The sequence below is a fragment of the Parasteatoda tepidariorum genome, chromosome 5 (genome assembly GCF_043381705.1).
Source record: "Parasteatoda tepidariorum isolate YZ-2023 chromosome 5, CAS_Ptep_4.0, whole genome shotgun sequence".
NCBI lineage: Eukaryota > Metazoa > Arthropoda > Arachnida > Araneae > Theridiidae > Parasteatoda > Parasteatoda tepidariorum.
This window is the reverse complement of record NC_092208.1, coordinates 26,932,895-26,948,392: the sequence shown is the minus strand read 5'-3', so window position 1 is coordinate 26,948,392 and position 15,498 is coordinate 26,932,895. Positions and strand designations below refer to the sequence as shown.

The 15,498-nt window shown below is 27.0% G+C and overlaps 1 protein-coding gene across 1 annotated transcript in view; it reads left to right on the top strand.

Annotated features, from left to right (window-relative positions):
• Positions 1 to 666: 666 nt before the first annotated feature.
• The window catches only part of LOC107457382 (DNA ligase 3), a 99,063-nt gene continuing 84,231 nt past the window's right edge, over positions 667 to 15,498 (top strand). Inside the window, exons 1-9 of the mRNA XM_043041195.2 lie at positions 667 to 845; positions 2,127 to 2,520; positions 3,614 to 3,694; positions 4,694 to 4,840; positions 7,166 to 7,272; positions 7,425 to 7,469; positions 10,714 to 10,812; positions 12,714 to 12,793; positions 14,736 to 14,813. Of these exons, the coding sequence (XP_042897129.1) occupies positions 2,235 to 2,520; positions 3,614 to 3,694; positions 4,694 to 4,840; positions 7,166 to 7,272; positions 7,425 to 7,469; positions 10,714 to 10,812; positions 12,714 to 12,793; positions 14,736 to 14,813 (923 nt within the window). The 5' untranslated portion in view covers positions 667 to 845; positions 2,127 to 2,234. The remainder of the gene's footprint in view (positions 846 to 2,126; positions 2,521 to 3,613; positions 3,695 to 4,693; positions 4,841 to 7,165; positions 7,273 to 7,424; positions 7,470 to 10,713; positions 10,813 to 12,713; positions 12,794 to 14,735; positions 14,814 to 15,498) is intronic.

The window sequence follows — 15,498 nt, the reverse complement described above, 5'->3', positions numbered from 1 at the left end:
AAAAAAGAATTAGATAAGTGCAATAAATACCTCACGGAGTTATAATGCGAGTTAATAAACGCAGGGTTGATAATGAGCTTCCTGCAACACACGCACGTCCTGTATCGTTCAGCTGATCATTTTCACCACTCGGCCTGAACTATAGGTGATCAATATGAAATAAAAACATTCGGGCGGGAACTAAAAATATTGCTACAGTTTAAACATAAAAGTAAGAAGCAAAAAAATAAATTAACATTTGCAGACAGCAAGAGTCATACAATGCACAGAGCTGACCTCATATCAATAATTTTCAATAACTTAAATAGACGTGTTGCCAAATCAAAAAAAGAAAAGTATGCAAAAACAGAGAAATAACTCACAAACCTGTCATTTTTTTTGATTTCAAATTGACATAAAAGATATTTAATCAAAATTTATTTCAAACATTATATGCTATTTGGGTAGAGATTTCATATAAAGGTATAAATCTTACTTATTTGCGTACTTCTTTTATTTCTCCCACAGAAACTGAAAGCAAAGTGATCTTCTTCAAACTTTATATTTCAAGGAAATTTTTTCATTAATGAATAAGATTTCTTTTGTTATGATTAAGCTACATTTAAATCTTACAAAAACAATATTTCTTATTTAAAACGAAACTCACTTTACTTTGTAACCATGACTACTCAGTGTTTATTTTATCGTCTGCTCCTGTGCTAGCCTGTTTTTTCACGTAAAATACGCTGGAATTTTAAATAAACTGTTCATTAGTATATGATTACTCATATATTAATCAAAACAAAATTTATTCAGATGTTTTATTTCGCCCTGATGCTTACTCTTTTCACTTTTTCATAATTGAAGTAAGAAATTACTGGTTTTTAATTTATATGTTCATAAATATATTTTATTGTTAAATGAACCTCCTTCTTTCTTTCTACCATTAAAACTTATTTATTTTAGAAAGGGAGCTATAATAGAAGAGAAGGCTAAATTAATTCTTAAACTACAGCTTCATTTATTTGTAGTAATGGTTATGATTTCCTTTTATAAATGATGTCATAGTATTTGCATTTTGATGTCAGTTTCTTATTTCATTTTATTGTTATAATTATTTACATTTATGAATATAAAAGTTAGATCTTGGGTATAATAATTTTTTGCCAATTTTTTTTCTGTTTTTTAATTTTATTGTGATTTTGTAAACCCAAAACAATCAAAAAAATATTACCGGTTTATTAACTTTTCAGAATAATAAAAAAAAGAGACAAATGAATATAAAATGTTCATTTTTTGGGGAGATTTCCGTATCATGATCAGTGACAGAATAATCGCCAAGTCTTGGCAACTTCTAAGAAACTAAAATAAATAAAAAAACATCATAGAAAGGGACCAACTTGATAGATGACACATTTATTATGATTCTCCTGTACTTGCTACATATTCTGTGAGCATTCAAAAATTGTCAATCAGGTTATAAAGTTAATTTCGTTTAATTTCGTTAAAAAAAATAATGACATTTTAAGGGAACTAGTCTCCTCTGCCTGCAATATTCAATGAAATTGCTAATATTTAAATTGTCGAAAAATATTATGCTTATAAAATATAACCAAAAAAATTTCTGAAAAATTTAAATGAATAATTAGTTATAAAGAGATATTTTTCTAATTATTCATTGATTTCCTTTTATTCTAATTATTCTTTGAAGAAAAACAGGAGTCAAAACAGTTGGTGAGTGGAGTCAGAAAATTGTGCAATCTGAACCACTTCATTATTGTAATCTACAAAATTTTCTAAATTGACTTTATGTAATAAATGTAGCTAACCAGACCATTGCATTTTGTAAAAGTTTGCTCCATAAATGTAATTCTATCCATTTATTTATTCATTTGCCTGACATTTAATCATAAAAATTTGTGAAATCTTTATATTTAATGAAACGGATTGAAGTAAATTATTCTTGAACAATGAACTATCAAGGCATACTTTTTAAATCTTTATCTTTTTCAGATTATATTTTGAACTAAATTAAAAATTATAGGTTCTATTGATACTGTTTTTATTGCACTTTTTTTTTATTACCCTATTGCATTGTTTCTTCCTCAAATATTAAAAATAAATATTTTATTAATTTATTTTTATAGATTTAGAAATATGAATATTTAGCTCTCATAAGAAAGAAAGAAATTATTATATGGTCTATACCAGAATTCTAAAATTATCGCAGAAGCTTTTTTTTTATATATCTCAGAATGGCTACAAATCGATATTGTGTGGATGTTGCAAAGCGAGGTACAGCTGGTTGTAAAGAATGCAAGATTAAGATAGAAAAAGGTGTGGTGAGAATAGCAAAAGTTATTCCCAATCCTTTCACTGACAGTGGTGGAGATATGAAGCAATGGTTTCATGTAAAGTGCATATTTGAGAAATTGTCAAGAGCAAGAGCAACGACAAAAAAAATTGATGATATAGATGATCTTGAAGGATGGGAGGAATTAGATGATGAACATAAGCCAGAAATCGAGAAATACATAGCAGGTATTACTTTTTAAATGGATTTTATGTTAATATTCAGTAGACCTTTATATACATGAACACCGCTCATCAAAAATTTGTCACCATCTAGGAAACTGTTTTGCTATTACTGAAAAAATAATTCACCTCTTTAAAGAAAGTTTATCTCTTTTGATTTCACTAGAAAAAAGAGATTCAGTTTTACGCTTTTTCCTACCAATGCAAACACGATTTAAAATTACATTCCACTATTTTTCTTTATTACGTTACAAATTATTATTATTACATTACAAATCTTCCTATTTACGCAATTTAGGAATGTGTTTCATATTTTCTCAATTTTATATCAAATATTGCATTTTGTATTCACATGAGTTAAGAGCCACTAATGCGTTCAAATGACTTTGTATTCACATCTTGTTAAAATCAAACTCCAAAATTCGTTTTCACACTATTTTATAAATCTAACTTTGAGATTCGTATTAGCAAATTTTTAAAATTAAATGTGGAGATTTGTATTTGTCTGAGTTAAAAATCCCACATTGAGATTCATGTTCACACAACTTAAATAAATAATAAAAATCTTTCATCCATATTCTTTTTAAAACATATTATAACATTCTGTGGATTAATATTTCCTGCATACCCTTTTTTCATGCTTAAATTTCAAGCATTTTTTTCAATTATTTAAAAAGTCTTTTTTGCACAAAACATTTTTAGATTTCTATTTTCAGTTTTTTTTTAATTATCAAACTCATTCTTGTAGCAGGAATCAATAAAGAGTTCTAATAAAATTAAGCATTTTAAAAAAAAATTCTGATTTTCAGTCAAATTTGTCAAAATGAGTTGATGAAGAAAGGGTTGAAACTAGTTACAAAAGTTAAACAATGCATGCAGAAAGTGTTTTAGTTGAGATTTCGGGTTTGCAGAAAATTTTTCATTTTATCTATTGTCTTATTGTCTGATGTTAAGTGTATTATGTAGTTATCGCATACTCGTTTTATTTTAGTCGTAATTATATGATTTGGATCTATATTGCTTCTAGAATTTTTTTTATATAATCTTATTTATTTTGTTTAATTTACTTCTTGTTTTTCAATCTGTTTTTTTAATGTAGAATTTTCATCTGGACAAACTGCTAAACCCTCTAAGAAAACTAAAAAGCAAAGTGACCCTGTGGATGAAGAAGAAGTTCAGAGTAATTTATTACACTTAATTTGTTTATTGCATTTCACAATAATGGTTGCAGAATAATGTGGAGGTCTACTTTTTTTAATATTTTTTTTTGCTAGCTTGAAAAGTTGTAGGTGTGGGCCAAAGATGGTTCTACCAAATCTATAGCTTTTATAGGACGTTGTACGAAAAATAGCAAATCGCTCCTATTTCTAAGACATTTAAAGCTAAGGCTTTTTTTAAAATTTGAATAAAATAATATTTTTAGGAGTTACGTAATTCTTTATGTAATAGATTCTTTTACAATGGTATGCCAATGCAATATAGTCAAATAATGTAACACTTGACTTTCTTTTTTTATAAGTTCGTTAGATTAGGGAAACTTCATGTCCTTAAGACCCAGGACTTCTAAATTTCTGGGTCCTTTTTTACTAAAAGTGGGTCCCTATTTAAAATATCATACTCATCTAAAGATATAGTACAAAGAGTGTTATTTTATCATCATATAATTAGTAATTTATTTAGTAATAATTTAACAAGGGATTAAAACCAAAAATTCTTAATTTTTCGATCTTTAAAGATTAAAATCGGGAAATCTTTTCAAAAGACAATAAGAAATGCTTTATTTTTTTATATGCACTAATTTATTATGCTGATTATATAATTTAATGTAATACTTCACTAAAGGTGGGATAAAATAAGTATCACTGAAAATTGAATGTAAAATAATTAAATTGAATTATATTGTTAAAATGTTTTAAATCTACAAAAAATTACAAATCTTATGTTAAATAAAATAAATTTTCACTTTAAATGATGCTTTAAAATTTGAAACAAAACATGGATAAATCAATTTGTTTAAGAGAACTTTTACCTCCAGACCAAAATGAAAATTGTGTTCTAGATCTAAAATGAAAACTTAGTTAACTTTTGACAGGCTCTGTTATTTATCTCACTCAAATGTTTAGATGTAAATTCAATCTTAATATTTTTATAATTATTATTTATTTATTTATTTTGATAGAAGAAGAAGATGATGATGATTCCACTCCAACCAAAGATGACTCTTTAAGACAATTTCGAAAAATATGTGCAGAACTCTCTGAAGTTTCAGAACACAAAAGGAAAAATGCTATTTTATCTAAATTTTTTTCCAAAGGTTCAGATGGAAGTATGTTGAACAAATTGTTACTAATTTATGTTACACATTATATTACACTGCTTTAAAGTTATTTCAAAATATTCTTTCATATTTTGATTTTTTATCTAACAACTGTCTTACTACATTAAATTTGAAAATATAGCTTTCTCTCATAAATAAATTTGAATTATTATGAAATAATTCTTAATAAAAAATGAAAAGTTTGTAAGTTGCCAAACTTAAAATGTGTATAAGTATTGCCCATGTGAAAAATGAGTATGCATGAAACTTCAAAAATATAATAGTTAAAGCAGTGCAACTCTTCAGATTTATAAATTTTGGTGAGATGTGTCCTGTGCAGACTGATTATAACTGATAAACTAGTTTGCTTGAGAATATTTAAAGTGAATGTAAAGTTGTTCAAAATTGGATGTAATTAAAGCAAATGTACTTAAAATAATGTACAGTTCACCAATTTTTAGTAGCAGAAGAAGAGCATATTAGTAAAGTGTTTGTTTTGGACAGACATTGCCTAGAAAAAAGGTGATATAAAATTTTTCATGTCGGACATTAATTGAGCCAAGAGCTAGGACCAACAAACGTCATGATTCTCTTGGATTTACTACTGCTGTTGGTGAAATGATTGGAGTTAATAAATACTATTTTTGATATTGAAAATTAGATTATTATATCGTTTGGCTCTGTTTTGGACACATTATTTTTAGCTCAACTTTACCTTAATGTCAAACGCTCTTTAATGCACTCGTTTAATTATTTATTCACAATCTGTAATGCACTTCTCTTCCCTACCCTTTTAACCCTGAATGAAACACCACTATAGTTACTGTACTTCTGATACTATGATACCTGTTTACTTTTCATTCGGGTAATTCTCATACTATATTTGGCTTTATAAAAACAAATTTTCCTGAAAAAGCATATGATATATTAAAATTTATTACAATAAATACAACATAATGGCTGTACTATATGTTAATAGCTTCGAGTTTATGTTAGATTTAATGTAATGTACTAAGTGAAGAAATGTGGGTTTGCATCATCTATTATTTTTAAGTAACGGTAAAGTGAGGATAATTGTATTTGTAGTTCATGAACCACACATTGAATTTGCAGTGTGTCAAACAGGTATTATTTCTAATTTATAAGTATACAATGTGTAAAGTACACAATATATAACAGAAAATTAGATAAACAATGGCTGCGAAATACATTAATATTGCATAATATAAGTTACTTTAAATATGCTGCACTGCTTTGAGGCTGCTGCATATCTTATCTGGACTAATAATAAGATTCATTTCTCAGCATATCACCAAGACTAAGCATCACTGGCTGTGGTCAATGAATGGGTGATCACTTTAATCAATCTGCTGAGGGACCGAGGTTGTACGATATCAGTCTTCATTAATGCAGGGGGGATTGTATTCAGGGTGTAGCCCGCAATTCTGTGGTTATCATATTTTCCTCCCGGGTATAAAAATTAGAAGCCTTTCGCTCATCAAGAACATAATTCGACGAAATTTTCATTAAATTCTGCACTCTAAAATTTAAATTTGTAAGCATTTTTTTAAACAAGACGTTTACATAATGTGATTTTGGCAATTTAATGACTTTTAGCAAATTTTGAATGTTTGGAACTGCTTTGGATTCTTGCAAGAGCTAAGATTTTTCTTAAATTAGTTACTTTAAAGGTGTTCTATTCTTTGTTGGTCGGTAATTTAATTATAAATCTTATTTAAAAAAATTATGTTACAAAACCATGTATGGTATGATATCTTGCACATAAAATTTTCAGAGATTTTCACTTTTTGTCACAATTATCCCTGAAAATATCCTACCCTAAAATGCTAGCCTTCACACATAGGTTACTGAGCTACAAAACTGGGGAAGCCATCCTCTCTGCAGAGGATTAGAATTGTGATGGCATGTTTTTGGTATAATTTTCAGGGATTCCTTGACTATTGCTGATAGCCCATTGTGCTGTTCAAGTTGGAAATAATTAAAGTACTATACTACTAATATGCTTCTGAACTTTATTTCTGAGTAAAGAAATGTTTGTTGTTATCTTTTTATTCACAGCTGAGTACAAAGGAAATTCACTTAACATTTCTTTCAAAATTTACTTCTTATATGTTATCGTGTTGTTGTTGTTGCATGCCCACATTGGCCAACAGTGATAGACCAGGTCTATGACGTTATACACCCTCAAAAAATCCAACACCGTCAATGGATCATTTGCTGAATCCTGCTGTTATCGTATTTCTGTTTGTTTTCTGGATGTCAACTAGTGATAAATTTGCTACATTTAAGTAATTATATTCTTTTTTCTTTTAGATGGTTTTAAAGGAAATTTGTATTTGTGGGCAAAAATGCTTTTGCCTATGGTTGAAAAGCGAGTATATAATCTTCAAACAAAACAAATAATCAAATTATTTAGTGGGGTAAGTTTCATTTATTTTATTTTACTTTTTATATATATTTGTACAAATTCTTTATGTATTTTTAATTGTGGGATATTTTAAATATGTGGGATATTTAATATGTGATTAATGTAGATATTTAATAATCTTTTTAATATGTGGGATATTTTCAGATCTTTAGGTGCTCAGCTGAAGAGATGATGGAACATTTTGAAGAGGTAAAATTATGCTTCTGATTTTATATGATTCATTTAGTAATTATTTCTATTTAGTAAAGGTTACTAAAAATATTAAAAATTTCAAAAGAAAAAAACTTTTGTGGTTACATTTAATATCATCTTTACATAAATTGCTTAATGCTGATAAATTTATACTTCTGTTATGCACCATACATTTTTATTTATAATTTTAGTAGTTGGATAATAGAGAAAGATAGCACAGCTCAAATTATGTTCTATTAATTATTCTATTAATTTCATTTTTGATTTATTTGTATTTAAGTTTATTTAAATTTTCTGTATTTAAATTTAAATACCTAGTAATTTTTTCTCTGCTGTTTGTGTAAAATTTTGAAGCTTATTAAGTAATTTGAAGTTAATTTCATCTATTTTTTTGATCTGATCCAATTTTATATTTAATTGATTATTACATTCATTTAATATCATGGTTGCCAAGTATTTAACTCTGTAGTTATAATTAAACTCACACGACAAGAAAACGTATGGGTTGCTGATCTAACCATACCCTGCTTTTATGGCAAAGCCTTTTGAAAACAATAAAGCATTCATGTATCGTATGCTACAGAAATTTTTTTTTTTGTGAGACTCTTGGCAATAAATTTATTTATATGTGTACATTATTTCAATTTTAAAAACAAAAACAAATTGTTATTTTTCATTTGTTGTTTCTTTCTGCATATTCTTAATAGTATAGTTGTATATTTTAATTGGATCAAACGGTTTAAAAGCAATTGTTTTAATCTTTTATTTTTTACATCAATTGATGATTAAATTTAATTTGGTATATCAGAAAAAGTAGTAATTAAAAAAATGAATTTTTATGTTGTGTCATAATTTTAAATTTTTCTTATCTCTTAAAATTTGAAAAGGGATTCATTTAAAAATAATCTGGATTGGTACAATTGAACATAATCCTACATAATATCTCTATTCTGCATTTTTTTTATTATTGATTGACTTATATAATTTTTTACTAATTAGAAGTTTGAGTCTTTTAATCTAAAATTTTATTTTGAAAATTTCATAAATACCTCACTTAATCATGCTTCACTTTGGTTTAAATATATGATACATTTCTATTGTAACATGAGATATTTGTGTTAAAATTGATAATAATGATTAATTTAATTCTTTCTTTCTGTAAATCATTGTTAATTATCCGGATATTTGTATAAAAGTACTATTGCAGTTGTTGTCAATTTCATTTCGTCCATTTAAGTTTATTTGATTGTCGTTAACAATTTGGCACTAATTGAATTCTTACATTCTTCCAAAATATGGTTTAAAAGTCTAATTCAAGCCAATTCTTAAAATAAATTTTAGTCATCTTCCAAATATAATTTTTAATTCTAAAGAATTTATTACATGCTTTTCAAACTAAATGTTGGTTGCATTGGTTAATTGCACTGGTTGGTTAATTGCACTCTTCAATCTAAAATTAAAGAATGTAATGGACGTGGCTGTTCTTAAGAAATCATTTCTTGCCTTAACCATAAAATTTATTTCTTATTACCTAAGATCTGTGACATGACAGTATACCTTGATACTCTTGAAAACTAAATGCAATTTTTTAAAATAATAATCTTAGCTCTGTCCTGTCTCTGTATAACACTGAATAATTTTACTATCAGACACCACAGTTTTTTTTCTCTCTATTTTTTTTCTCTCTATTTTTTTTCTCTCTTGTTTTTTTCTATCAACAATATTGCTATTTGTTTGATTTTCCTTTCAAATCTGTAAACTTTATGGATCTAAATTTAGTGACCATTAGTAATTTGAAAAAATGTGATAAAAATATTTTATGTGGAATTTTCTTTGAATAAAGAAGCTTTATAATTTCGAGCAAAAAGTTTTTGATTAACTTCATGAATTCTGTATGCATAGTGAAGTTATATATCTGAATATTTTTGCGATAATATATGCGAATAGGGAAACTTTCACTTAGGGGCTCAAGATTTCAACCACTCACCATTTTAAACTATTGGGACCATATTTTCCAGTTTTAAGACACCTATATTTTATAGTCCAAATCAATAATCCAAATTCGACGAAAATACATATATTCAGAGGAAGTTCTTTCTTACTTCATAACTTAAAATACAGTCTGTACTAATTAATTAGCATATTAAATGTTAGGTTCTTACAAGTCCCAGTTTAAGTCCTAGGTCATAAAAATCACGAGATAAGTCATTAGATCGAAAGTTATTTTAAGGTTCCTGAATTTCTTAAAATTTTATTTTGCATATTGTATATTGTAAGAACATCAATGATATTTTTTTACCACTCTAGGACAACGCTACTCATGAATGCCAGACTTTGTATCAGCACAAATTATGTAACTATACTACTCCTAAATGCTAAATTTTATATAAGAGCCTCTCATANAGAAAAACGTTCCAAGGGGAAAAAATAAGCAAGCCGATTGTCAGTTTGAATGCCATGAAGTTTCACTGACAAGTAGAGCACGCCTTTGATTTATTAGTGACGTGGGGGAGCAAATGACCTGCTGAGAAGCAAATGACTAAAGAGAACCCCCAACAAAGAGGGTGAGTTCATTTGTGAATTTTCTCTTCTGAAAAACTGAGGATGTTAACGGTGGTAAAATTTCCACTGCTTCGGTCTTTAAAGAGTTAAACTATTGGGACCATATTTTCCAGTTATAAAGCATCTCCTATATTTTTAAGTCCAAATCAGTAATCCAAATTAGATGAAAATACATTTATTCAGAGAAAGTACTTTTTTACTTCATAACTTAAAATACTGTCTGCACTAATTAATTAGCATATTAAATGTTAGGTTCTTACAAGTCCCAGCTTAAGTCCTAGGCCATAAAAATCACAAGATAAGTCATTAGATCGAAAGTTATTTTAAGGTTTCTGAATTTTTTAAAATTTTATTTTGCATATTGTATATTCTAAGAACATCAATGATATTTTTTGACCACTCTAGGACAATGCTACTCATAAATGCCAGACTTTGTATCAGCACTTCTCATAAATTATGTGACTATACTACTCCTAAATGCTGAATTTTATATAAGAGCCTCTCATAAGTGTTTGAGTGGTTATTTGCACACTGTCATATAGTGCATTTGGTTTTTTATTTGGAAAATAGTTTATTAAACAGCCAAATTAAGAAACTCAAAATGTATATTTTTAAATTAATTTATATATATTTTTATCTTTCATTTTTTTATGTTTATTTTCAAATTTAAACTTTTTAGGGGGACTCTGCTGGAGATGTTGCAGTTACAATTAGCACTTTTTTTGAGGATTCTAGTGCTTGTCCTCCAGCTAATAAAAGTACTCTTTATTTGCAAGATGTAACTATCTATTTTGTTAATTTATATTCAATTTCATTTTTTAAAAAATTTTCTTTGATACTTTTCAAATGTGGCACACAGATATTTGAAACTAAACAAAAAAATTTTTAATAAACAAGTTTATCTAATTTATTTTAAATTGATAGCTTAAGTTTAAATTTCCATTTTCTATTTTTAATATTATTTAACTACTAGTTCGATTAATTTTTAAAGGAAGTAAAGCTCAATGTGGCTGTGAAATCTTTATTTCTATGGCAATTAGTTAAAATGTTAGGTTCTCATAACACGTTTTATACCGTAGAATCTATAGATAATATTTTAGTAAAACTTTAGACAACCCATGAAAAATAAAAGTTGTTCTCAAAATCCTGATTTGATATGTGTCAAATAATGAATAAAGATCTCATCCCTGTTATTTAATTCGATTCTGGAACATATTGTTCGACAACTTGACTTAAGAGGAAACAACTGCTACAAAACATCACAGATTTGCCCTTTTGCTGATGATTCGGTGATTCTAAGTAGAAAAACATCAGCTTTGACCTCCATCGCTAGATGCTTAATCAGAGCAGCAGAGGATGTGAGACTTAAAAATAATGCTGTAAAAGCAAAGTACAGGGAAAAAAGTAAGACTACAACTGATCAGATAACAAAATTACTGTAGATCTGATTTTGAAAGAGTGCATAGTTTCACCTACCTTGGCTCCCATCATCACTGATTCAGGAAGTAACTCAGAAGAAATATGTGTAAAAATTCTTAAAAGGAAACAGTCATTCTTTTTACACAGTTAACTTTTGAAATATAAATTACGTACAAAATTTTTAAAAATGCAGCTTCATAAGACTATTATCAGACGAGTTGTGACATATAAAAGTGAAACCTTGACAATGACCAAAAAATATGAAAATGACCTTCTGGTGTTTGAACGAAAGGTCCTGATGAGAATAATAGGACCTATTAATGAAAGAGGCGAAAGGAGAATTAGGTCCAACCTATAAATTGAGAAAATCATAAACCGAAAAAATATTGTTCGCTTTATCAAATCCCAGCGCCTCTCATGGCTTGGACACATAGAAAGGAGAGATAATAATTACAGCTTCATCAGCTGGACACCTTTGGAAACCAGGCCTAGAGGCTGCCCAAAGAAAAAGTCGAAGAACGATATTATTGACGATTAGAAATAATAAAGATTTGTAGGTGGAGGGAGAAGGAAAAAAAAAGGAGGGCTGTCTGGAATGGAATAGAATTGTGGGACATGCCAGGGTTTACCAAGTGAATTATTCATTGAAATTACTTAAATTATTTTTTATGGTGCTTTAATTTTTAAATATTAATATAAATAAATTACAATTTATAATAGTTCAGTTTCTGTATGTTAGAAACTATTTATAATAAATGTAATATACTAGAATAATGCTAGTTTACATAATTAAAAAGTACCTACTGTTATTTTTGATACATACTCGTTATATTTTATAACTTTGAAAGTTAAAATTATTTATTAATTCCTTTTTTTTGATACACCTATATTAACAATTATATTCAAAATTTTAACATATTTGCCATTTTAGATATCATTTCAATAATTTGTCATTGTAGAAGATATTTATATTTTTCATGTATTGTGGTCTTAAAATTTATTACTGATTTATAATAAAAAATTAAATTGTGACAATTATTTATTATTTTAAAATTATATTTTCGTCACAGTTTCTCATAAAAGCACTTTTTTATATTGTGAGTAATAGAATAAATTTTCTGAATACCATACGCCCAAATGCTTGCCATTGCATTTTTGAAGTATAGGTGCTTATACTATAAAAATATATACATTAGCATTTCTATAAATGTATTTTAATCTGAATATTATATTATATACATTTTACAATTTGCATTTTAGGTTGATAAATACTTGCATAGATTGTCTCAAGTTTCCAGAGAGTTCGACCAATCTTCTATTTTAACGGAAATTGCAAAGAAGTATTTTTTAAAATTTAATTTTGAACTTTATTTGAAACAATTATTTAAAAATATATACAGTGGAACCCCAGTTTTATGTTGTCTGTTCCGTATGTTATCCCTTCCTTCTAGATTATTTTATGCTGGTCTGGGAAAATTACCTTTACCTATAATGTGAAATTATCCCAGAGTTTACGTTACCATATGTAAGAAATTCTTGCTTTATAAGTTTTTCTAACAGATCAAAATCACTTTTTTTCTCTATAAATTTATTACTTATCATTCAAACTTTTTCTGAGATTTTTTTAAATTTTTTTTAGAGACTTGTTTATTAGCTGTTTGTAGCTTTTCTGATTTCTATTCTACGTTATTCACCTTTTGTTAGTGAGATGATATTTCTCCTTTGAGTCAAAGACATAAGTGTGGTAAGAAGGGCAAAGCCCGGGAAATATGGCTAAAGGAAATATGGGAGCTTAAATTATGAAATTTACGAGTGAATTTTTTTCTAACAAATTTCAACCATTGGCTCTTGGAATAAACCAATCAACTGGTTAGGTAATCATTATTTTGTGATTCCAGTGATCTGCAAAATGCTTCTGAAGTAAAAAAAATTTTTTCCGAAAACTCTGGATTTGATTTCTATAGCATTTGGCTTTGTCCACTAAAATCTCTTGCAAAGGGGTTTAATTAGGCCACTCGGTATCCAATCAGAACATTGGTCCTTCAAAATAAAATGGCGGAATGGAATTGATGACACTACTCATACCGCATTACTTTTCAATTTCTTCAATACCTGATTTAATTTCTGCTTCCCGATGATTGCTATGGAAACAATGAAGATGAGCAAAAAATAAAGGAGGATATACCCACAACAGATCATGAGTTTGAAAGCATGAAAACTCTGGAACATTTGCGGATTTAAACTATAAAGAAAATTTGCAAGCAATAGTTTAACAATAGAGATGTATAATTTTGTTATTGTATCAAAACAAAAACTATTTAAAGATAACACTTTTTTTCTTGTAGCTCACCTTGTGAATGTAAATTTTTGAAAAATGTACGTTAATTTTTTTTTACCCTCATTTTACGTTATAATGCTTTGTGCATTTTTTAATGCTAGTACAATGAAAAACATAAAGTTGATGTTCCACTATATATATTCCTTTATCTTGTAAAATTTTATTGAATTGTATTCATGTATAAATATTTTACCACAATGGAAAAACTCACAAAACTTTCCATTCAGTTATAAAATTTATTTTAATAGCAGTAATATTGAATATCAGTAAGTGCAATAATATTAAATACTATTTTATGCAATAATTTTTTAAAAGAAAATATATAAAAAACTGTTTTTTTTTCTTTCAATTTTAATTTTGTTTATATGTCGGGCATTTCTGAAGAATATAACCTTCTCAAAGTGTACTAAAAGTGTATGTTATATTGTACAGGTTTTTTTAATTCTTTGAAACTCAATTTCTTTATACTTGTGGCATGTCATTGTTTCCTGTTAAGTTCCTTAATTAAAATACTTATAAAGTATTATATTTACGTTTCTTTTGGAATTAAACCCCAAAGCATTTTACTTTGTGTGCCTTATCAAATGATTCAAATGCATTAAAAAAACAAAAGAGTTTTTTATGTAATTCAGTTTTATAGAATGGATACTTTTTTTTACTTTTGTAAAAGTGCTTAGTATCCAGAACTCAAATGATTGGCATTTGATTAGAAATTTTTGTTTCTTAATGTGCATTTTTTTCCCTAATAATTTTCTTTTCAATTTAGTAACCTATTTCTTCTTCCTCATGACATTCAAATAATGCATTAAAAACAAAACTTTCCTAAAATTTTCAAATGTTTTGCGATGCTGTTTATGACTGTAACATTATATAATTGTTTACTACTATAACTTGCACAGTAACTTCCTTTTCTGCACATTTTAATTTGTATATTATTATTCTAGATGTACTGGGAATGATTTAAAAATGATTATTAGATTTTTGAAACATGATTTACGAATAAATGCTGGTCCAAAACCAGTGTAAGTATAGAAGTTTCTATTTATAAAGTTTTATATATTATTTCAGTTGATTTCTGGTTGATTTTTATTATAGCTTTGTTTTATGTATTAGTATTTTACTAAGTGTGTCCAGAAAACACTGTATATTAAATATAACAGCTAATTACGTGCAGTATAAACAATATGACCATAGTTTAAAAAATAATAATACTTTTGCTATTTACTATTACCAATTAAAGAAAAACATTTAATATCATTTTTTATTTTCATCTAGGCTGATAAAATTTGTTACTTTGCAAACATATGAATATATACCATTATGAAAAAAAAAACATACGTCTTCATTTAATATTGTTTAAAAAATCTGGTGTGCTTATAAACTTCAAAATGTATATCATGTTTTTTTTTAAATGCTTCAAACTATCAATTTTAAACTGTAGCAAAAATACATAATAAATATTACAAAGATTATTTAAATGTAAATATTTGTATGAATGTTTTTTGTATTTTTTGATTTGTAAACTTAATTGTGATCATGTACATGCAAAAATACAAGAAAAATGTACAAAACATGCAAATAATGTTTATTACTAAGCTTTAAAAAATTCTTATTTCTTTGTTCTTGCTTATTCTCAGATATTTTCTCATGATACTTGAGATTGCACAGAAATGCTGATGTTCAATTTGTTTAAGATTGTTCATCAGA